At 44.5% G+C, this 24,537-nt stretch overlaps 1 protein-coding gene across 2 annotated transcripts in view; it reads left to right on the top strand.

Moving 5' to 3' along the window:
* Nucleotides 1–24,537, top strand: part of LOC138526876 (uncharacterized) — a 1,504,711-nt gene that overhangs the window by 1,343,817 nt on the left and 136,357 nt on the right. For both annotated transcript variants that reach the window (XM_069637661.1, XM_069637652.1), the window contains one exon: nt 8,798–8,887. In XM_069637661.1, coding sequence (XP_069493762.1) covers nt 8,798–8,887 — 90 coding nt within the window. The remainder of the gene's footprint in view (nt 1–8,797; nt 8,888–24,537) is intronic.

Here is a 24,537-nt window from a genome sequence, read left to right as displayed (position 1 = left end):
GGTCTTTCACTTATGTCACCACCCGATCGCGGGCCTGTCCGCAGTCTGCCAATACAGCGGCAGCCCTCCTCGTGTTAGTTGGCTCTGCAGAGCCTAGTGGAACGGTGTTCGTGGGGGCGACACCCGCCCTAATTGCATTCAACCCGCTCTGCGGGCACTGCCTATACACTCTGCTGCGGCGGCTCTGCGTGCTGCAGGGCCCGGCCGCTCCTCCTGCATCCATCGCTGCCCGGCGCTCACACAGTCCCCAGGCACTCAATGGCACAGTGTTCGTGGGGGCGACGCCCGCCCCAAGCGCATCCCACCCGCTCCGCGGGTCACCGCGCTTATACTTTGCTGTGGCGGCTCTGCATGCTGCAGGGCCCGGCCGCTTCTCTTGCTTTCAGCGCCGCCCGTCGCACACACCATCCGCCGGCACTGCTTCCAAGTGTTCCGTGCCAACGGGCACGTCTCAGCTGTCCTTGCGGGCCCTTCCTGCTCCAGCAGCAGCACACGCCCGGTGCACCCTCTCAATGCCCGGAGCTCTCCCCTACGGCTGCTAAGGCTTCTCGTTCCTCGCAGCCGCCCGATCCGTGCAGGCTATCAACCTGTTTGGTGTTTCGCAACTGTAGCCGTCTGCTGGGCCTGCTACTTCACTGCAGGGATGCACCCTACAGGATCCCTTTGTTCTTGGTTGCCGCCATTTTAGCTCTCATCTCGCGGCTGGTTTCAGGAAACAATGTATCATTCTGTTACTCCTAGCGCCAGTCTGCTCTCATTGTGCGCCGTGCCTTCACACGCCTTTTCCTATGTTTAAAGTTGCAGTAGGTGAATGAAATGTTCATTTCTTCGTCAGATGAACTCGCCGGATCACGGAGCTCACGGAGAACACAGCCTACTCCATGGCTGCCTAGCCACGCCCCTACCCCAGCTTTCTGTTAATGTGGATTGTGCGCTCAGTTTTGCAGATACATCATTTCTGGTCGTTAGTTCTTTTAAATTCCTACTTCTTCGGAATGCACATTTAGGTGTAGATAATGGACATTCACCCTTTTCCAACACATGCCAATTGCGTCTCACAATCTTGGATATTTCATTTGACAATGGGTTATATGTACTCACAAATACAATCTTGTCATCATTGGCTTTTTTCTCTCTATATTACAGATTGGCATCTCTATTGTTATTGGAGGCTCTTTTATACGCATTCTTAACCACTTTTTTCGGGTAGCACCTCTGGAACACATTTTGTTTCAAGTTTTCAGCTTCTTCCACAAAATCTTTTTTTGCAGTACTGTTTCTCTTCATGCGTAAGAATTGACCAAAAGGCAGATTTTGTCTCGTATGTTGTGGGTGAAAACTCGAGTACAATAACATCGAGTTTTTGTCAGTATTCTTGTGGAATGGTTTTACCTGAAGTATTAATTCTTCTCTGTTAACAAAGATGGTTAAGTCCAAAAAATTAATAGCATCACAGCTTACAGTTTTGGTAAATTGCAAAAAAAGATTTTGTGTATTCAGCCAAAGTATAAAAGATTCAAAGTTCAACAAATCACTGACCCATATCATCAAAATATCATCAATGAACCTTTTCCAGAATTTTATATATTTCTTGTAGGGGTTACAGTCAGACAGAATAACATGTATCTCTATTGTTTCAACATATAGATTAGCCAAAGTCGGTGCTACAGCAGACCCCCATTCTAGAGGAGACACTGGGCCTCATTACGACCCTGGCGGAGTGGGTTTACGCCAGCGTTATTCGCGGCGGACCCGTCCGCCCTACTACGAGTTCCCGTAGCGCCATGGAGCGTTTTCCGCCTGGTTTTTCCGGGCGGAGAAATCCATGGCGCTACGGGACCTTGTAGTTAATTACGCCACCGTATTTTACGGTGGCGTAATTAACGCCTTCCCCACTCCCATTATACCCTATGGGGCAAAAATGGGAATGGGGAAGGGTAAAATGGGGGATGGGGATTTACCGCCCCGCCAAGGTCGGAATGGGGCGGAAAATCCGCCAACCCCCATGGCGCTATCGGCAGCTTTCCGCCGTGCTCCATGGTGCATTTTGCACCGCGATTTCCGCCAGGGTCGTAATGAGGCCCACTGACCCTAGCTCAGTCCTGCTTGAGATGTGCTGGGCTTTGCAGGTTTACTTACCTGCTTGGGGATTTTGGCATCGGAAACTGCTGATGATTTTTTAGACCACGTTTAGCCATACTAGCTGGTCTCATTTTAGCCATGGTTTTGATGTTTACTTACTGTGCATGCTTCCTGGTCTGTTCTCTTCTACATGGTGCCTCTCGTTGGCTGTATTGGGACTCCCATGCTGGGGTAGGCAGAGCATTGAGAAACTGGACTTAATGTTGTGGTTCACCAACAATCTTTATTAATATCACTAGAGTCTAGTAGTCATATAACACAAATCCTAGCAACTAAGGGCATGGGTCAGAATAACCAAAATAAGCCTGTATCTTTCTTCCTCTTTTGTATCAGTGTCCTTTGCTTAAAAGTTTTAGTGTATAATTGAGACCCATGTTCTAAAACCAAAAGATCCCAATGATGGCCAACAGAATTCCAACCTACACTTCAGAAGTCCTGAGCTGAGGCTCCCAATATCTAATAAACAAATGTTCAAGTGAGTAGTCAAAACAAATATCCAAATCCTAGCCTTTATAAATCCATCCATAAATTAACAAACTTGTTTTTTTTTCTTGATTCAATTGTGTTAAAGACAATTTTTACAAGATTCCCAGATGAAGGTGGAGCGGGAGGAAAGAGAAAAGAAGACAAAGAAAGGAGAAAAAGGAGGAGCAGGAGAGGGCTACATCCATGTCTTTTCTCAGGGATGAGCCTAATCGGGCCAGCCTCAGCAAATGTCCTAAAATTATTTTTTTTCCTTTTGTCAGTGCAAGAGAAGCTGGGCTTTTAAATAAGCCCAGGCTTTTAAAAAAAAAAAAAACACTACAGCGATAGTCCATCAAGGTTTTTCCCCACTCATCAAGCTGTTCCAACGTTCCTCTTCGTCGTAGCAGAGTAAATTGTTAGAGACGGCCCAAGTGAAGGGAACGCATGGTGACCACTCCTTGGCATCTTAATAAAAGGTGTTTAAGTGTTTAGATTGTTTATGGATGTGCGCAGAACTGACAGGAGCTGGAGTTAGATTGTTTCCGTCTGGCTAATATTTCCTTGGTATATAGGATGTTCAGACGAATGTGCATAACATTTTGTCAGAGCTTCCTGCACAGACATTTTAACAGATAGGTTCTTGTACCGTTAACTTTTGCGGGATTAACTGACCAATCATGGGTCAGCTTTGAGGCATATGCTTCATCTAAAGTTTGAATCCAGTCTCTCTCCTTCATGCACTTCTTTACTTTTTCTGGATTGGTAATGAGTTTGTCTAAGGTGCTGCCCACCCAGGCTAAGTATTTTTTATTCTTTGTCACACAGCTTTGTAGCATCTTACACATTCCTGCCTGGATTTCCTGCTCAATTACCTTCAAAATGAGTGGTGGAGATGGCAAAAGAGTTTTTCTATAAAGCAAGAGTTTGTTCCGTGCTACAACAGAGCTCAGCGATTGAAGTGTTAGCTCTCTCCTGAGTAAAACCGCTGGTAATGATTGTGGCAGGTTCAGTACTTTTCTCCAGTATAAACCTTCCAGTCTCAGCCAGAAGTTAGCCGGAATGTAAGGCATTGCTTCGGCGCCGTAGGTTATACTTGGGATTACTTTCATCCTATAGAATATCAAGACTGGAAAACGTCCATAATTATTAGATAGAACTCGAGTCTGTGTTATCAAAAGATGCAGTTTCTTCAGCAAGCTTTCGCACATCGGATTTTCTTTACCATCTTTGTTCAATGTCACCCCTAAGTATCTTAACTCGTTCACGGGTTCCAAGGTCTGCTCTTGTACTGTCCAAGAGAAGTTATCCTCTTTTCTTGAGCTTTTTCCCAAAGTCCATACATAAATTAACAAACTTCCAAATAGTTCTGTAGAAAGTCTCTCAGACTGCATACTCAGCCTGGCCATTTCCTAGGCCTCTCTGTTCTCAACCAAATGGTCAGCACTTTCTCCGGTCTCTGGTTGCCTACTTCTCTGTGTCTTGAATAAGGAGCTCCCCCTAAACCTCCCAGGTCAAAGGGTCACTGTGTCTCAGACCTTCAGCCAGTCAGTCCCTCTGTTTCTCGCTTCCCTGGAGGCCCCTGTCCAGACCTTGGAAAGCTTCTAGTTTCCTTCCTTTATATCACGGGGTGCAGCACTCCCATCTGTTACTGAAGCATTGAGCCGTGTATCAAACCCAACTGTGGCTCCATCAGTAGAGCATTCTGCTAAATGCATAGCTTCCTGACTTACAATGTGTCAGGTCCCTCCTGGACTTCTCCTGCTACCTGCAGTTTGATAGGTATTCCTCCCTCACCTTCTTTTGGTCCTTTTCGGGCAGACGATATTATGCTTTTCTTCCAGCTACGGGCCAACCTGTGCCTCTCGGTCACTGTTGTTGGGTATGGTTTCTCACCCTCTAATTCCCTCCATGGCGAGGCTTTGGCTTTCCATTCCCGGTTTCCAGCTTCTTGTCTGGTCCCTGACTAAATCCCTTTCTCTATCTTGAAATTAGATGCTTTCCCCATTGGCTCTAAAGTTTGTACAAGCCGTCTTGTCGTTGTCTTGGTGCAGCTTGCAGAGGGTCCCTTGTAATCAAGGGTGTTCAGCCTTCACATAGTGTCTCCTCCAGAGTTCCCTCTTCTGCCGTCTCCCTGTGTAGCCTGAATTCTTTGATGCCAAGATCTCTCCCCCAGGTTTTTCTCCTTTGTATATGGCTGGATTGGAGGATGTTTCTCTTCCAAGTGTCTCCCTTCTTCTGGGCAACCCTCGCCATTCTTATAGTTCTGTGAGAGGCCCCGTCCCTCCCCCTTTTAGAACATTGGTGGATTCCTAGTCTGATTTAAATGAGCAATGGTTCAATGAATGTTTGCCCCAAATTGTTTTCCGACCTACAATTTAGCCAAATTACTTTACCAAGGTGTGCACTTTTTTTAAAGACAAAATGTGGCGGGAGACCCCACACACCACCCTTTACTATCCCTACCCCTATATGTATATATACCTTACCCCCACCTACCATATGCATTTTGCGGAAAGGGAAAGTGCAAAATAATCGGCGAAATCACATTCCACGAAAGTGTAGGTCTCCCAAAGTGGGCTAGACCCTGGACATATCATGTCTTGACAAGTATAGCAGGCCTGGTCCACTCACTAATTCTTTGTGGGACTGCATTCTGCTGGTGGGCTACCTCTCCTTTTCCTTTGAGCCACTAGAACCTACTTCCTAGGATTCTTCTGTCCGAATGGAGCCATCTTCACCATTGCTTCTACTTTTGGCTGATGGGTCCCACTCTAAGGAAGGGTGATTGTTCTTCTTTTGGGCCTTAAGGGATCGTCTTTTATTTGTATTTATTTATTTATATAGCTCACAAAACCCAGAGGTATCTAGGCGCTTATGCTTAAGAAATTGGTTATGTGTTTATGGTACCCTTTGGGTCAGGGTTCCAATCCTGGGTGACCGGAACCTGTAAACAGCATCTGTAAACAAAGAGCTGCATTTGCTGGGTTGTTTTGGCCTTCGTGAACTTTTGGGAACCACGACTGTGAGAACTTATCTGTGGGTCAAGTGTTAGCAGGTTGTTTGGGATACTTCACTTCGGGGGTCCCTGTGGGCCAGGGTCAATGATCTCTGCAGGTCCCCTTCTACCGGCTTTTACAACAGACTTCTATTGGGTCGATTTATACTTGGCCCATCTCTTACTGGTGCTACAATGTCTCGATCTTGGTGGCAGGGCTCTTTCAGAGGGTCTCCTAAAGTATCTCTGGGGTCTGGTTTCTGTTTTCTATGCATCTGTGGAGGAGAACTGGTTCTTACCTTCCTTTTACCCATAACCAAGGCTGATTTCAACAACATTTTGCATATTTCAAGTTTTATGGATCTTGAGGTATCCAAAATAAACACATTTTGGCTTGACTAGAGTTACAGTAATGTATCATGTAGTGTGTAGTGGCAGTTACCCAACAACCTCCTTTTGCAGCAGCAAGGGTTGGTTCTTGATTGATTAAAGTGCTGAGGGCTGAAGAAAGGATGGTTTGAGGGTAGCATGAATCATCAAGATATGAGTAGAGTATAAATTTGCTTTTGAAGATAATAAAAGCACCATGGATTGGAGTCTACAGACCTTTGGCGCAAAGTACAAAACAGAAGAGACAGCTGCACATCGGCTGACACATAATAGGTTGTGCTTTTGACGAGCAAAATGGAGACCAGAATGGAAGGTATAGTGGTGCCCTGGGAGGTTAATGGGCATAAAGGGAGGTATTGGATGGTGGCAGGTTGAATCGTGGAAGTGAAACGAAGGACTAGCAGTACAAGAGTCACTACTGACTAGTACAAACAATACTCCTTGCTCCAGATTACTGCTTCATCTTGAAGGCATGAATTCCATTAGGGGGGAAGGTTGCATATTTATACATCTCTCCTAACTAAATATATTTTATTTTTGGTGGGCTCTATCAAATAATAGACCCTCACGCATGGAGGATTCCAAATTCTGACATAATTCAAGTATCAATGCACAAACCATACAGCAAAGAAGACATCAGACTCTTGCTTGCCAAGAGAATGTTTTGGTAATCTATCTTGCAGTCAAGACATCCCATGAGTCTGCAAAGTCTTAAAAATAGGTAAAAATATTTTGGCATCTAGAAGCAGCCTCTTCAAGCCTGTTACCATTATTGAGCTAAAAATAATCCTCTCTGGGTTTTTCCTTTGGGAAATGGCAACAAATCCTTCAACAGACAGTTGCACATTTTGGGACCAGTTGTTTTGGGGAAATGGCCACAGAGTGAAGAACCAGAGGTTGGACGGACGGAGAAAGTATTTCTTGCTCAATTACCAGGCAAATGAACTTGCTCAAAATAAAAGAATGCACTTGTGAGCAAAAACGGTGCATGTGGGTGTAAAAAGTAAACAAGCTCAAATTGACAAAATGTCAAGTACCACGCAACTGGGCTGACCAGCAAAGAATACATTGGAAAACTTGCCATGCACTGCAGATGACCTCATAGTCAACCCACAAAGAGTGATCCAAAAGCTTAAAAATTATGAATGGATTTCCACAGGTAAAAAGGCAGTGGCGAACAAGCTCTTGAAACATCTTCCACCAACTGTCATGCGATTAAATATTGTGTACTTGATAAATGCCCTCTTTAGTTCCCTCCTCACCTGTACTGGGTTCTTCAGAGGAACTGTCCGTATGAATGGCTCTTCTTTCTCTCCAGTGGTCCAGTCCTTTCTTACTGAGTTTAGGACGAGCTCCACCGGAGGCCACCTTGCCAGCTGGCAGACAGCTAGGCAAAGGGGGCCCTCAGGGAGCCTGCCCCTAAAACCAGGGAAAAGCGTAGCTAAAAAACCCTGGTGTGCTAGGATGTTGACAGCACTACAGATGCTTTGACAGGAAGGTTTGCCGTTGTAGTGAGAAGAGTGGACTCTGATTCCCAGAAGGCAATACTGGCGTTGGAAGGAAGAGTTTCAGCCTGGGTAACAGGAGCGGTGGTCAGGAAGCATATTGCACCGAGGGTAGAAGAGGGAGAGCTGAAGGCTGCAGAGGGAAAAGAGCGTACCAAGACAGCAGCACGCGAACTGGAAGCAAACAGGACAGGAGGAACAAAGGAAAATACTTGAGCCAAGCAAGAGGGAAAGAGGCTGCTCGAGATGGGCGGGAATACAGGAAGCCGAGCCGGATGGGGAGAGACTCGGAACCGAGCGAGCAGCACAAGCGGGCGGTCAAGTAGGAAAAACAAGAGGAGGCACAGGCGGAGCAAGTGCGGAGAATACACAGCATGAGAACCTAGCGTAAAAGCAAGGTTGTAACACCTCGACTACCGTGTGTGACGCCTATTTGAATGCTTCATGACGTGCAAGGACTAGACCGCCGGGTGTAGAATGGAATCAGCCCTTCTTCCATTGCCTCCATAGTTTCCATGCCGTGCGTGTCATGACACCAACATATAACAAACTAAAAAGCCCTTTGGCTTACTGCACTAAATTCCCGGACAAAAAACTCCAAAAAACCTTCTTAAGAGCTCGGCATAATCTTACATACTAGAGAGATCCTAGCGATAAGAAGTCAAGCTAATCACACAAGCTGCAGACTGTGCAAAATCCCGGACAACCAAGAAACAGTCCGCCATCTATTGTTAAACTGTCCAACTTTAAACAAAAAATAAAAAAATAAAAAGTAAATTGCTTGATTACCATTATAATCTTCCAAACATCTACCAACCACAACTTCAACTAAGCCAAAGTGTCCTCAGGTATCGCATTGACTGTAGCAGATACGGGACAGGTCTTTATTGCCTTGCCCATAATTGAAGAATGTCACTCCTTGTATTCCTGGCCAACATGTCTATACAAAAAGGCTTTCTGTCCATTATTTAGCACTCAATTTGACCTGGGTTCCCTTTTCCCTTTCATCATTCGATGCATGCCCTGCAAGTCTGTCAGATGGTGGTACACAAGAAAAATAAGGTGTTTTACGAGTGCTGTGGTGACTTTACACCTTTTGTCATTGGCAGGCGCAAACTAATTTTCTAGTAATTGTTGATACACTATCCCTGTTCCTGCTCTTTCAACTCTCCAGAATATTGGTTTCCCACAGAGAGGCCGCAAACAGTCTTGCATAATGATTTTGTTTTACAATTGTGCAGATAAAGCAATTATTGTAATTCTTTGTCCATAAAAATTCACTCTGATTTGTCACATCTAGGATGCAGAACAATTCAACGCAACAGAAAATGACATTAACAGCCACCCTTTTACCACTTCTGCTGCTTCTCCTGGACTCGTCAAAGAGGAGGTATGTTCCCATTTCCTACACAATTTATGAATGCTAAACATACATGAAAAAGGCAACACAAAATATGTGTCAAAGGAAAAGTAATAATACACAAGAAGCATATTCCATAAGCAACATACAAGGTAGATGTATGATCTGTCAAACACATTCCTTGTCCATAGACCCAATTGTCAACATACATATTGGTGATGGGGAAAGATCGTCATCAGTTGTATGTTTACAGAGTGAGCAGAGTCCCTTTAGAAAAAGTACATTTTTGACTATCTTGGATATGCTTCTCATCGGGGAATGGTGGCAAGGCACACATAGAGAAGCAAGCAGTGCAAATGTCCCAGGTCACAGTCGTGCTTTTCCGTTTTAGTCCATTTTTTTTATAAAATCCCAACCACTGTTGCTGTTGATTAAGGTCTATGAAGCTAAGCTTCACACGATCGGGGTATAAGGAGGCAGCATTTTTGGGACAGACTCATCACACATTACAAATGATTGAAAATATTTTTTTAGAAAGCTGTGTGACAAATCCTTGGATGTCATCCCTTCTTCCCTAGAGTGAACCCACTTCTCATGAGGCCGCAACCAGATGGTCCACCTCGAGGTGGTAGTCAGTGGGAGGATCTCATGGGGAGGGACCCCTCCCCCTATGGGACTAGGGATGACTATCCAGGGTGAACGTGGTATACTTCCCATCAATCCCCCTCCCCTAACTCTCCTTTACCTTGCCATCCCATGTACATCTGTCATGTACATAATAGTAGCAGTACTGAGACGAAGAAGAGTCAGCTACACCTTAGAGAGAGCTCTCAGTGAAATACTGGGATGACAAGGAGGGGCGGAGGATGAAGAGCAATCCTCCGAACGCTATGGAGCAGTGAAGTGTTTCAAGAGTTTGATTGGCCAAAACCAATGCAAAAAAGAAGCGGGAAAAACAAGCAAAGAGTTGGATCTGCAAGCCTGGAGTATGTCCAGCAGGGAGCAGAGAGGAAGCTGCTGACCAGGACGCGAGAATGGGGGAATAGGCATTCCTACCCAGTCTGCAGTACCCTGACCGACGGAGAGCTAGAAGAACAGAAGTCCAACAGAGCAGAGCTATCAGACCACACATTCGTTGAGAGACTCGCCACCCACCCAGCACCAAATGCTGCAGAGCCGCTGCTGTATTAGCACGAGCAGAGAGAGCATGCAAGAAGCTGAGCAATTGCAACAGAAGTGCTTACAACCGGCCAACAAGACCCGACAGGTATCCAAAGGGTACAAGGGCTGTTAGGGGAAGATAGGAGGGCAAGAGAAGCTCAGAAACCAGGGTTGGGGACACATACATAACCTTGGAGACTGCTTTATTTAATCTGAGATACAATAGTACCTGGCAGGGTAGAGAACCAGGTCTATATAAAGAGGAGAGAAGGGTCTGGGACCCGCAATGGAAGAAAGAGGTCATCACAGCCACTCTTCCTTGGTGCAGTAACTGGCAAGAAAGTAAACCAGGTCTGCCAACATGGTTCTGGGACCCGTACTCTCATAGGAAGAGCAGCACAATCATTCGTCCTCGTAGCAGTATTCAGCAAGGAAGTAAACCAGGTCGCCAACAAGGGTCTGGGAACCACACCCAAAATAAGGCTGGCAAGGGCCTGGGGAAGGGAGTCATTCGTCCAGCCTTCGTGAACTGTGAGAAAGAGCCTGGGAAGGGAGTTATTCCCCCAACCTTTGTGAACTGTGACAAAGAGCCTGGGAAGGGCTTGAAGAAGGGAGTGATTCCCCCTTCTACAGTGAAACTGCAACCTAAGAAAGATCAAGGGAAGGAAGCCATACCACCTGGTATTGTGTACTGGGAAGCCAAGAGAGATCAGGGGAAGTAAGCCATACCCCCTGATATTGTCCACTGTGAAACCAAGAGAGATAAGTGGAAGGAAGCCATACCCCTGGTTTTGTGTACCGTGAAGCCAAGCAGAAAAAGGCCTGGGGAAGGGAGTTATTCCCATGGCACTGTGATAGTATTGAGAACAAGACACCTGGAGAAGGGAGAAATCCTCCAGGACCCCACTAGTAAAGAAAACTAGGAGCAATGCGGAATGATGTTTGAGTTGGAACTTTACTTTTTGAGTTGGAATTGAGAACTTTACAGAATCACAAACTGGATCTTTGTACCTTGAAGCGGACCTGAGACCTAGGTAAGGAAGTCCTTTACTATATTCAATTCTCCGGAAGAAGCCATTTTTGTGGACCAAGAAGATCCACTACCTCTTTAGTATTAGTTACAAGTGTTGGGGACAGAAGTAGGCATTTTGACACACAAACAGTGGACTCTTCATTTACTTGGACATTCTGACCGAATCCTTAGTCCCTTAGTTGAGGCAGGGAAACCCCTCTTAAATTTAGGGAGAGATAGGTTTCCTCTTTATTGTAATTAAATTAAAGTTTATGCCAGCAATCATGCTGCCTTTGTGTTAGTCTCCTCCTTCTCCACTCTTTCAGGTGCTATCGCTACCACAGGGGGACAAAACATTGGCAGTATTTATGAACTCATCTCTGGCTTTTGAGGATCAGTGTTTAGGGCTCTGCCATTGTTTTGAGTTTCGACTTGGGTTAATCCACACACAACTTTCTCAAGAGAAATAGTTTCAGATATGTTACAGCTGTGGGTGCCGTGGCAATAAAACACACTGAATAACCCATGTGTTAATCGCCTTTAAGTCAATCATCGCCCCTCACTGGTTTGAGAAGCTAAACTTACTAGATAAAGCCTGCAAAGCCAAGGCACTCTTCCTCCAATAGGCTCCAAGAAATAAGGATTTGGGAACCCTACAAATAGGGCACATTCCACAATCTCCTTTCCCAGTACACTACCTGGAATGGTGCCCACAAATGGCATGATGTACGAGTTTGGTGTTAATGAGATTTAATCTCATTAAACTCGATTTACTTTTCTGTAATTAGAAGGGGTTTAGGGCTGATAGTGGCTGGTGCTCCTTTTGTTCATTGTCATTGGAAACCATGGGCCATTTTCTTTTCTTTTATCCGGCATATAACTGTATATGTAAGAGAACTATAATACCCATGCTGAGACAGAGTTGCAGTTTAGACCCACTTTGTACCATTTCTTTTTGCACAAGACTGTATTTATCTTGGGGATTAGATTAGTATAGGAAGAGGGTTTTGGGTCCAAGGAAAGCCTTATGAAGGGCCCTGGCAAGGCAGATTAAAGGAATAGTGCGCTCAGAAATATTATTGTCCCGAGGCTTCGGGCATGTGTTTTTAAGAATACGTTTATCGATCGTACAGACATTTCCTATGCGCCTTACCGTAGTTTTCCTCTTTTGTACACATGCAAAATCAGGCAGCAGGGCGCGGCCATCTTGTGATAATCTTATCCGTTGGCGAATCACCCAAGCGGGACTGCCCTGGCGGCACTAAATCATATCACCCGTCCCTGGGGCTGAGATCACTAGACGCATTCACAACGCCAATGCACGTCTCGTGTCAACATTCTCTGTGCTTCAGCTAATGACGTGTCTCCATGGAAATGGCAGGACGCCTCTTACTTCAATAAGTATAAACAGACCGCTTCTCATCAGACAACATCAAATTTGCTTTTCCAATTGTTTCACTGTCTTTTTTTGAGTATTCCGTGCCTCGTTTCTGTGCTCTGGTCAGCTACCTTTGTTGCTTGTATTCCGTGAGAACAGATTCCGTGAGTACCATTACTATCCATATTTATTTTGTACTATAATGGCAACAATACAGCTCTACCAGCACGAGGCGGAATTACTCGAAAGAGAAAGATACGCAAACAATGGGGCTTTGGACGACAGTTGGGAGGACGATTCAACAGATCAAGAGCCTGAGCCCAGTTGCATGGACGGCGTTTCCACCTTGTGTACCTGCAATCGGTGCGCACTAATGCCAACCAAGGAGGAGAACTGCTGCTGCCGAGAAAACTATGGATGCTTGTCCTACATATCGGAAGGCGAGACACGGCCGCAATGTGTTACCAAGCTGCCAGACTTCAGGGCAGCCTGCGTCACACAGACCATGTTGAGGATTATGATGGTGCTTATGCATGAAATACGAGCAACAGTTCGCCCTTGCAATCCAAGTAACGAGTAAGTGTACTCTAGTTGTGATGTCTCTTAGGCCACTACCATTTCATGGTTGTCTCCTATATTGTCATAACTTTGATCTATCAATGCCAAACGAATGTAGTCTTGCAATTCTAAACATGACTCGCAATTTGGGGAAATCATAGTGGTCTCCTTATGTTAATTTCATGTACATCCGTGAAGCAATATTTCTTTGTGTCTAAAATGTAATGGAATGCATAGTCGTTCGATATTGTACTGTGTCTAAGTAACATTTGTACTGGCAACAATGCCATTGGATACAAGAATTGTCATTGACAACTAAGGTTTAATACACTTATCTTGTTTATTTAAAAACAGTTTGTATTTTTCTCTTTCACAGGTGGTACAGGCTGGTGGCCTATCGTTCGTTTACATGGTGGCTTCATGGGAGCCTTGGACACTGCGTTCAACGAGTAATACCTGCCTGTGTCGTTGGTGCCATTGGAGAAACCTTCCCCAGTGACAGCGGTCAGTACATGAGATTTTCCCACACTGTGCTGTAACCAGAAGTTTTTAATGTGTAGTACATTTATGCCATCAAAATCAGAAACAAAATAAAACACAACGGAAATGTTATCAATGATTGTTTCCGTTTTACAGTGAATCAAGTGTGTCTCCATTCAGCAGTGTTCCGGCCCTTTCCTGCACGCCTCATGACCATCCATCACCCCTCCATTATCAAAGGGAGTTGACACCAGTGGATGTGCGCTGCCAAAAGGGGCTGGCAGGGGTGGGAATGGCCAAGGTGCTAAACACCATGTACACTTCAAATGTATCTTCCGCACAGGGGCCATTGTACAAATGGCCTGCCCAGACCCAATGTCTCCGGGCAGGCTTGCATGAAGCTGGCAGCGCCTCTGCAATCCACATAAGTATGTCTCCATTCAGCAGTGTTCCGGCCCTTTCCTGCACGCCTCATGACCATCCATCACCCCTCCATTATCAAAGGGAGTTGACACCAGTGGATGTGCGCTGCCAAAAGGGGCTGGCAGGGGTGGGAATGGCCAAGGTGCTAAACACCATGTACACTTCAAATGTATCTTCCGCACAGGGGCCATTGTACAAATGGCCTGCCCAGACCCAATGTCTCCGGGCAGGCTTGCATGAAGCTGGCAGCGCCTCTGCAATCCACATAAGTATGTCTCCCGTCAGCAGTGTTCCGGCCCTTGTCTGCACGCCTCATGACCATTCATCACCCCTCCATTATCAAAGGGAGTTGACACGAGTGGATGTGCGCTGCCAAAGGGGGCTGGCAGGGTGGGAGCGGCCAAGGTGCCAAACACCATGTACACTTCAAAGGTATCTTACGCGCAGGGTTCATTGTTCACATGCTCTCCACAGACCCAGTGTCTCCAGGCAGGCTCCACTTGAAGCAGGCTGCGCCCCTGCTATCCACACAAAACCACGTCACATACACGTCATTCATTCACATACACACCCTCTTTTCTAATTCTTTATAAACCACTTGATATTTATCATGAGAACATCTTTGAGCACTGCAAGTCAACTCATGAACGTGCTACCTGAGAACTTGTGACCACTGCGAGTCAGCTCATCGTCGTGCTATCTGTGAACATCTCCCTGTTCTCCTGCTACTAACTACCCTTCTTGCTGAATCTAACTGTTTGTTGGTCAAGGTAAGGGCAGGTCACCTAATCATATCTCCTTGATCTCTAAATTTCGAACGAACGTACCCAGTAGTGTTATGTTCATTCATCTCATTGCCATTGACTTGATTAAAATTTGTTCTGTTATCGATATATATCAATTGTCATCATTGTCAATTGGGATCGAATTGCATCCTTTGCAGACCGTGTCTATAAGCATGTTTCCTTTTGATGCACAATAGTACATTCAAGGGACGAGTAACATTTTATGATTTTCGTCACATCAATGAATTGTTTATGAAAGTTATCCTATAATACAGCCGGCCATGCTACACTGGTTTTGCTTCGGTGACCAAAACATAGCTTGCATAGAAAAAATGTTTGGGATAATTCCTTTTTTCTCATGCTTTTATGCAAAGTAAATTTCAAATAATGTTGACCTTTTTTTTGTGCAGAATTTTGAACAATGCGTGCATGTACGGTTTTGGTTGCCCTTCTAAAACCCATAACAAATCAGAAGGCACTACAATGCATGTATTCCCGAGGAATATAGATCGAATAAGAGAATGGGTCAGATATTGCGGATTTGAGCCGGCAGAGCTTGAAAGTAGAGCCCATGAAGTCTTGGGGGACTCGAGGGGTGATAGATTCCGCATCTGCAGCCTGCACTTTACCCCAAATATGTACGACCAATCCAAGTACACAAAGAAGAATCAACTCAGAACGACTCGTACAATGCTCCCAAATGCAATTCCGACTCTATTCATGCACAGGCCGCCTCAGGTGAGTCATGGTTCCGGATTTAGCTGTAACCCTGGGGGTAGTGAACGGGTAACTAAATGGTGTAAATGTCCCTTATAATACTTTTCATATTTACAAGATTGTATTGCTTTATAACTAAACCCCATTTTGCTAAACATCTGTCCTTGGTTTTAGGAGCATCATAGAAAACGATTTATGGGCACAGATAACTATGCTATAGTGCCCTTTGAAATAAGCATTATCTTTTCATAATCTGTCTCTTTACATGCCAATTTTTAAGATTAGCATTTCTAAATCAAATCAAATTTTCTATTTACAACTCCATGACTATGCACTGAATATGAAGGAGCAAGATTCTGCATCATTGTCTTGCCTGCAGTCAACAACAACTTCGAGCGCGTATCAGGTAGTCTTATTTACCTATTCAGTTGCGAATTGTTTTATGCATAGATTTTGAGATAATATGATCATATGTACGTGTCGTTCGTTGACACAATGTTTCATTTATGGTTTTTTATTGATATGTACCATTGTCTGTGTCACATTGTGTGTGTTCAATTTCAATTTTTTCATCATTACTAAAACAAGTACTGTGTTATAGGAAGATGCTGAATCTTCTACTACAATTACATCATCCCTCTTGGTTGATGCAGTGCCAGAGGTATGCGTACTGACAGTTCCCTCGAATGAAAGAAAGTAGGTCCTAGATCTGATACTATTAGACAGTAACAATATTAGAAACAAGCAGTTTTTGCAAATTGCTTGAGTGCAACATTTCAATCAGTGTGCTTCGCGCAGTCATCTTTGATCGAGTAAACTAGCCATCAATCAGGTGAAATTCGAAATGTATATTTTGACTAAATGACGTACACGGTGTACGAGTGTATCTGTGTAAGCCATGTGTGCGATGGAATAATTTGATTTCTAATACGAATGACTTAAAAATGGATACTCTTTTCTAGGGATGTATACAAGATCGGATATAGAAGAGGAGGCACGTGGATCTGAGTCTGTGGACCAGCTTGCTGTTGTTGACGTTAAAGTAACGAAGAAGGTTTCAAAGAAAAGCAAGAAATATAAAGTAATTTACAAACAATTTAATTTTTAAACAGTGTTTTGTGCTGGCGCCTTCATAACATGCTTTTTTAAAATTTAAATTGTCCAATACTGTATGTTGGATTTACATTGAACATCTTTTTCCAACCTGTCTTTTAGTTGCCCGATGGTGTACGAACTATGCAGACACAGACAGCTACAGAAATCAGAGATGCTACTTGCCAAACTGATTTCACCTTGGAGCAACTATTATTTGAGGTGCAGCGTATTCAAATCAATAAGCAGACTCGAGATGCTTTTGCCTAATGGCCAGAAAATGAATTTAATGTGAACGGTGAAGTCAGCAAAGTGTTGTTGGACCATTGCTACAATGCAACTGCTCCACCAGATGAAGATGAAACTGAATGTAATGAAGATGCTTTTGAATTAGTTGCAGACCACTTGACACAATCGACACCCGCCAAAAAGGGGCCATCCAAAAACCAATCGACATTGATGTTTTCTCTGATTCATGTTCAAGTAACAGACGCTGAAATGACAGAGACTGAAGCATCAATACAACTGACCAAGGAACTAGAGAAAGATCTTGACTACAGTATGTCCAGTTTGGCTGATATATCAACCACAGTTCAGTCAGAAACAACATTAATGCACAATGATAGTCTAATAAAGGAGCCCAAATACATAGTATTCGACAGCAGCTTGATGGAGATTATAATGATGCGGTAATGTGTGCATTCAGTGAGAGGGGAAGTTTGTGGGAAGCCATTGGTGAATGTGACTCGTGTATCACAAGGCAGTAACCTCAAAATACCTGCCACCTGTGAAATGCTCCATGAAAAATGTTCATGGCCCGCTCAACCGATGCTGGGGAAACTGCCAGCTGGGAATCTACTGTGTGCAGCTACTTTACTTTTCAGTGGCTCTAGTTTCATTGAGTTGTCCAGTTTCTGTCAATTTGTGGGACTCCCATTTCATTTCTAAAACGGAGTACTACAAATATCAATATCTATTCTCTGCCATTAGTGAAGCTTGGAAAATTGAACAATTGTCTATTCAAAGTACATTCTCAGAAAAACGGTTCAGGCTAGCTGGCGATGGGCAGTGTGACAGTCCCGGATTTTCAGCAAAGTACTGCACATACCACTTTCAGGACATTGAAACTAAAACAAATGGTGAGTTTGGTGGTCGTGCAGTTGTCCGAATGTAAATCCTCCGTGGCCATGGAGAAACTTGGTTTTATAAAATCCCTGGGAGATCTGCAATCGAGGGGAATGTAAATCGACCTCATAGCCACAGACACACACGTTTCAATAGCCAAGACAATGAGAGAGCAGTTTCCAAATATTCGCCATCAATTTGATGTATGGCACGTTGCCAAATCCTTAAAAAAATCTCTGCTGCAGGGAAAAAAAAGAAAAGGTTCTGAAAATATTTTACAGTGGTCCCAGTTGTTCAGCAACCATCTTTGGTGGAGCTCCAAAACTTGTGATGGGTCCGTGGAAATTCTGCTAGAAAAATGGTGGTCACTAATGCACCTCTGTTCCAACGTTCACTCTTGGACAGAAAACCAACATTTCCACCAATGTGCACATGGCCCTTTGTCGCTGGAGCAGAAACGGAAGAAGAAGTGGTTGATTCCATCTTCACCTTCACACAAAGCCCTTGAGAAGATTCTGTTTGATAAAACTCTATCAAGAGATCTGAAGGGACTCACAGAATTCTGTCACACGGGAGATTTGGATGTGTTCCACAATATGTGCATAAAGTACAGGCCAAAGAGATCGCATTTCGGCATAGACGGGATGAAATATAGGACATTACTAGCGGTATTAGCGCATAACGAGAATGTAGGCCGTGAACAATCGAGGACTGCAGGAAACTTTGGGATGCTTCGCTACACAATGGCCTTTACGAAAAGAAGCAAAATATGGGTGGTCAACAATGTTTTTGTGAAGTGTCTAAATAAAGCATTGAATTTGTCTTTTGAAATCTATCCTCTTTTTCAATTTCTTTTTCAACAAGTACCATTTTTACAAATGCCATACAATGTAATGCTGTGCTTTCACACTTCACAGTTTTGTCGAACTACTGTGGGTCCTTCACTTATCGTGAGAGGGCCAGATGAATAACAGTATGAAAGTAACTTTGGGGTTCTGCAGTTGCCTTGCCAAATAGTTGCCCAAATAACTGAATAACTACTCATTCCACAAAAGGGATGAGACCTAGGCTAGATAAGATACTCGGCACGCAAGAACTACTGACTTTGAGCAAAACAGCGCATCAAAGTGGGTTGTTGGTGAGAAACAGAAGCACTCTGACCATTTGGACTAGGCCGCATTCTGTCATTGCGAAGTTTACCCTACCCCTCAGCAGCGCCGCAAACAGTGAGCACTGACACCCCCCACATTTTTCCTCCTGCGCCTCACAAGTCCCTTTCTCATAGATGCGCCGAGACAAGATGTTGCAAGCTAAGAATGTATCTTCATTCTGAGTGAAGGTCACCAGCTTTGAATTTTGGCTTGCAAACTCAGGAAGCCCACGCATTGCACAAAGTAAAAGGTTCAATTGTTTTTCGACCTTGAGAGAAAGGGACCATTCCGAAAGGAATTGAATTAAGAGAGGTGTGTAATAACGTCAGATATGAAAAGGTTCACCATTCAAAAACTGGTCAAAGTAACATGTAATTTCAGTATATGAAAAATCGTTGATCTGAACAGAGTCTGCGTTACACCAAGAGAATGGAAATGCTGAATATAATGTAAGTTTGACTTGCGATGATTTTATAGACCAACAAGTGTACTTATTATTATCCAACCGTTATTGTTGGGTTACATTGTACTCGTTTGTTCTGTGTGGCATATTGCAATGAAACACAAGTACAACCTTTATGTGTACTGCTCTTTCTACCGGGCTCATGGGCAGTCCAGCATCGAGATGCATGTAGACCACCACTCGGTTCCCCCAGGTTCAACGCTAATATTTAATTAAAATGCTGTCTATGTGTTACTAGAATTGCAGCGTCACGTTCCGCATCCCATTTCGAGCTGAACATACTCCATATCACTATCCTCCGAAGCAAGTTGTAGATTAATTGCCTCGTTGTTTTCTCTGGTTTGCCATTGTTTCACGATGTGTTCATTGTTAGTTTTAACACGGGGCCGAAAAATGGGTATAAAGAGAAATTGTAATAAAGATCGGCTAGTGAGACACATTTCTGTTATGTTTTCAAAACAGCTACATCCTGCCCTTCTGAGATTGTCATCGATTCCAGATACCAAATGATGGGTTTTTCAAGCGGCAGCTGCAGATACACGTCAATAGCTGGATATCGCTGACTCTTTTTAGGGACGATCGCCACGGGCTGTTATGCCCTTACCCTTACCAGCGATTAGGAGCAACATAACATCGTTTACGGTGGCCTAGCGCCAAGCTGAGCCAGAAGCCTTGCGATTCACTGTGCGTCCAAAGCGCTTCTTTTGCCCAAAAGGAACACTGCGTGACTCACGATAAACATTTGCGGATCGAGACCAAAGAAAAAAAATTCCCATTTGATTGAATATGACAATTGACAGATGTTCTCGGAGTGTTTATTGTGAAATAAAAGTACTTTACAAATTGTACAGTCTTGCTATTTCCTTTAAAAGTATAGTTTTATATTCAAAATTGGAACACACTGTGTTGTTAGATGATGTGTTGATGTCTGGGTTTTGCGTCACGACACATAGGTGATGACTGGGCGCGTTTGGCTACGCTGCCCAGTAACGTCCAGGAGATAGGCTGAGAATATCACTAGGTTTGGTGATGTCAGCCTCAGGGGCGGGGATATGATTTAGTACCGCCAGGGCAGTCCTGCTTGGGCGATGCAGCAACGGATAAGATTATCACAAGATGGCTGCGCCCTGCTGCCTGATTTTGCATGTGTACAAAAGAGGAAAACTATGGTAAGGCGCATAGGAAATGTTTGTACGATCAATCAACGTATGCTTAAAAACACATATCCGAACCCTCGGGACAATAATGTTTCTGACCGCACTATTCCTTTAAGATAACATGAATTATGGGGTTTTCATCCATTATTTTCATTTTATAAAATCAGGTTTTATTAATCTGTCTAATTGCAATTTTGATCTTAACTATTAATTTGAGGCCTGTTGGCGACTACTTCATGTATTGATGTTTTATTTTGTTTATGGGGTTTGGGGGAAAATGGTAAATCTGTGTGCCTCCCTTCGTTATCTCGGGTGGTTGTTTCAATGTGTGTTAGCTGGCTGCAGTTACCTAATTGTAATTGACATTCCCCTAGTCGATCAATATATATTGGTTCTTTGTTTGTTAGTTCGGTAAGGCATTGCGCCATGGCCAAGAAATATTCAGTCTGCAAGAAGTGTATGATTGATATTTATTCAAGATTATAATTGTAAACAGTAAATGTCGATATGAACATTCTCAATTTTCATAATGGCTGAACCCACTAAGGAGTAATAGACCTTCCTACTAAATGGGAATGTATGTATTGAATAGACCAAATGAGGTCCTTGGGTATGCGTCACTACTAGTGTCCTCTTGAAAGAGCTTGGAAACAAATAATCACTCTTTCCAGTGGGGTCCAATTCTTACAAGGTGTAAAACTCAATTTTATTATACAATTTATAAAAACACAAATATTGCACAAAGCTAATACACACCGTACTTCACAAAATTGCAATTGTTAAAAATTCATATGACCAGCTGACGGAGACGAACAGGTTCTCTTATGTGCAACTTCGACATGGGTGCTTCCACACCCAAACCCGTCAAGCAGCGATACATACCCCTAGCCCGCTTTAGATTACCTTAAAGGATGAGCCGCTCTGGAGGAAAATCTCCACGCTTTATAAATTGTTACAGGAGTACATGCTCACTACAAGAGCCCCCTACATGGACCAAACATGGGTGGACATATGGTCTAGAACTCATTCTTCCCCCTTCTGCATCACTAACCGGGAATGTGCCCATAAACCGCTTCTGCGAGGGTACTACCCTCCACTACGCCTGCATCACTTCAACCAGTCTCTTGACCCCCTCCCCCCCTGCTGACGCTTGTGTGGTCAGCCAGGATCATACTTTCATATGTGGTGCTCGTGCCCAACCGTGAAAGCCTTCTGGACACAATGTATTTCCACTATAGAAGATATTGCCCAGGTGGTGATCCCCAGGGAGCCAGAAATCATCCTACTAGACGTTCCAGCACCAGGGGCTTACCGGAGAACGAGGAGAACTGCCAAACTCCTCACACAACTCCTACTGGTGGGGTAAATCACAATAGCCCAGACCTGGAAGACTGCCGAGGGTCCTTCGATGACTCTTTGGTGGATCAAACGTGGGGACATTTTGGTCGCTGAAAAAGTTATGGCAGCCAGGGCAGGCTTTTTACACTGATTTGCAGACATTTGGGCCCCGCTCCTAGACCTTGATCAGAACTTCCCGGCGTTGACTCACAAACCACAATCAGCCAGATGGGCCCTACACTCGGGCAATGAGCGGCTCACAGACGTGCCCGCTCTGTTGGGCCTGGAAGAGAATTAAACTGGAGAGGGAGGGGAGGGATGGGGGAGCAGAACATCAGGGTCTCTGGACTATGATTGCACAATCTCGCCTAACTGGAATTGGGGTATTTTATACTTCTCATATATGCCTGTATTGTTTTCATCTGTGGAACCGGTTTAAAATAAACATGTTTAAAAAAAAATCCATATGATAACTTTTAGCATCAATTAGTATTAAAATGAGGGGGCGTGGCTAAATGGCCACGTGAAAGGATGTGCCCTAGAGAAGCTCCCGCAGATTCGACATCGATCCTTAAGAAAAACAAAGTTTCTGGGAAACTGCATGCCGGCAGCAGACCTATGGAAGCATGAATGGCTGGTGCATACATTGAGCGCCAAGAGGGATGGATCAGCAGCAGGACATGGAAACTACAGCCACCGAAGTAAAGCAGGGTGCCCGTGCCCTGAAGGCTGGCAAGATGGCAGACAGAGGACAAAGGGCCATAAACTGACTGCGGTGCCGCGGCCGCAACACAAGCTTTGTCGATTCGGTTACTTGCAAGGACCTGGCCGGAGGGGTCCTGCTGGGCCGAGGGGCGGGCACCTAGGCCCGCAATGAGTACAGGGGTGCCGGAGATCTCGCCAACACTGATCGCCAGACACTATGTAGAGCCGGAGCGGTATGCCTCCGGGGACGCTGCTGCCACTGAGTACGGGATCCCAGGGCTCCTGAGTCAAGCCTGGTACGTGGGAGGACACAGCCCACTCCAGCCGGTACATATCTCCGACGGTGTCGAACTGGGCCCAAACACCGGGATCCGACCGACACTGCGCAGGCCCTCGGACTGGAGGCCGCTGAGTTGGCCCACACCTTGCCGGTACAGCACAATGGCTAACAAGACCGTAAGATTGAAGGGCAAGCAGCCCACGCTGGGTGACTACGCTACGACATCGCCGGGAGCAGAAGGAGCCAGGACACTCTTACTAAATATAAAAAAATCCATCCTCAACTACAAAAATCTCATCATAGAAGCTAAGGCCACACACTATAATGAAAGAATAGTGAATGCTCAATCCAACACTGGGGAGTTATTTAAAATCCTAGCGGAATTTCAAAATCTGCCTCCACCCACTAATAACATCATCAAGGATAACAAGTGGTGTCAGGGTATTCATGACGCCTTTCTACTCAAGATCGATTCTCATAAAGAAAAAATCAGCAAAGCCCTAGGCAATGTAATTTCTACACAATCTTGTACAATTAGCACTTCGCCCAACATCTGTGAAAATATCATCCCTCAATTTTCATTCACACACTACACTGAAGATGAAGTATCCAAAACCATACAGGACCTCAAAGCCACGTTTTGTCTGGCTGATGACTGCCCCACAAGCATTCTTAAGGAGTCCTTAGAAACCCTGGTTCCATGGATTACCAAACTGGTTAACCTCTCCTTTGATGAGGGTCTGGTGCCGGACTTGCTTAAGTCGGCATGGATCACTCCTCTATTGAAAAAGGAAAACCTCGATCCAGCCAACAATGACAACTACAGGCCCATAACTAACGTGCCCTATGTCCTCAAGATACTTGATAAACTTGCCTACTTACAGTTACAGGCCCATGTTGAAAAACATAACATCTTGGGTACCCATCAGTCGGGCTACAGAGCTTGTCACCGGACTGAGACAGGTATGCTGGATCTCAAATCAACCCTAGCTAGCATAGCTGACAAAAACCAAGCCCCTCTGCTCATGCTATTGGACCTCTCTGCAGACGTTGGCCTAGTTGATCACAGCTTACTGGTGTCAAGGCTCAGAGAGGTCGCTAATTGCTCTGCAATGGCATCCAAATGGATTTCTTCCTTTCTTGGTCCCAGAATGGTAAGGGTTTGCGCTTGTGATAGTCAATCTTCTCCAATCTCTCAGACATGTGGAGTTCCTCAGGGCTCCTGTCTGTCACCGCTGCTCTTCAATCTTTACATCCGTCCCCTTCTTGACCCCCTTGAACAAACTAGGAGTGCAATATACAAACTATGCTGATGACACTCAGGTAGTCATACAGCTGAGTGGCTCATATAGCAGTGATACGGAAACCGTCAACAAAATATATAAAGCCATACAAGATTGGATTGCCTGCAACTCTCTTGCCTTGAACGATAAAAAGACCGAACTACTTATTGTGGCATCTAAAAACACTCAGGCGAAACTTGATTCCAACTATGCCAGTTTCTATATTGCCAACAATAACATTATTGTCCAAAAGAAAGTCAAGACCCTAGGAGTTGTTCTTGATGAAGAACTCTCAATGAAATCCCATGTTTCCAGCATCAAATCTAGCTGTGGTCTTGGAAATAAGAGAATAGGATACATTCGACCATTTATATCAGAAGAGAACTGTGCGCTCTTGTCCACTGCACTAATAAATTCAAGATTGGACTATTGTAACAGCCTCTTGGCAGGCACCACAGCTCCGTCAAACATCGCAAAACACACAAGATGCTTACAACGACCCACAAATGCCTCAGTTTTAGCGGTCCCACTTATCTGTCATCCCGTATTAGTACCAAACCTAATGTGAGGAA

The sequence above is a fragment of the Ambystoma mexicanum genome, chromosome 1q, assembly GCF_040938575.1.
Source record: "Ambystoma mexicanum isolate Mex_15411 chromosome 1q, UKY_AmexF1_1, whole genome shotgun sequence".
Classification (NCBI taxonomy): domain Eukaryota; kingdom Metazoa; phylum Chordata; class Amphibia; order Caudata; family Ambystomatidae; genus Ambystoma; species Ambystoma mexicanum.
Note: the sequence above shows the minus strand (reverse complement) of the source record. Positions and strands in the feature narration are given on the sequence as shown.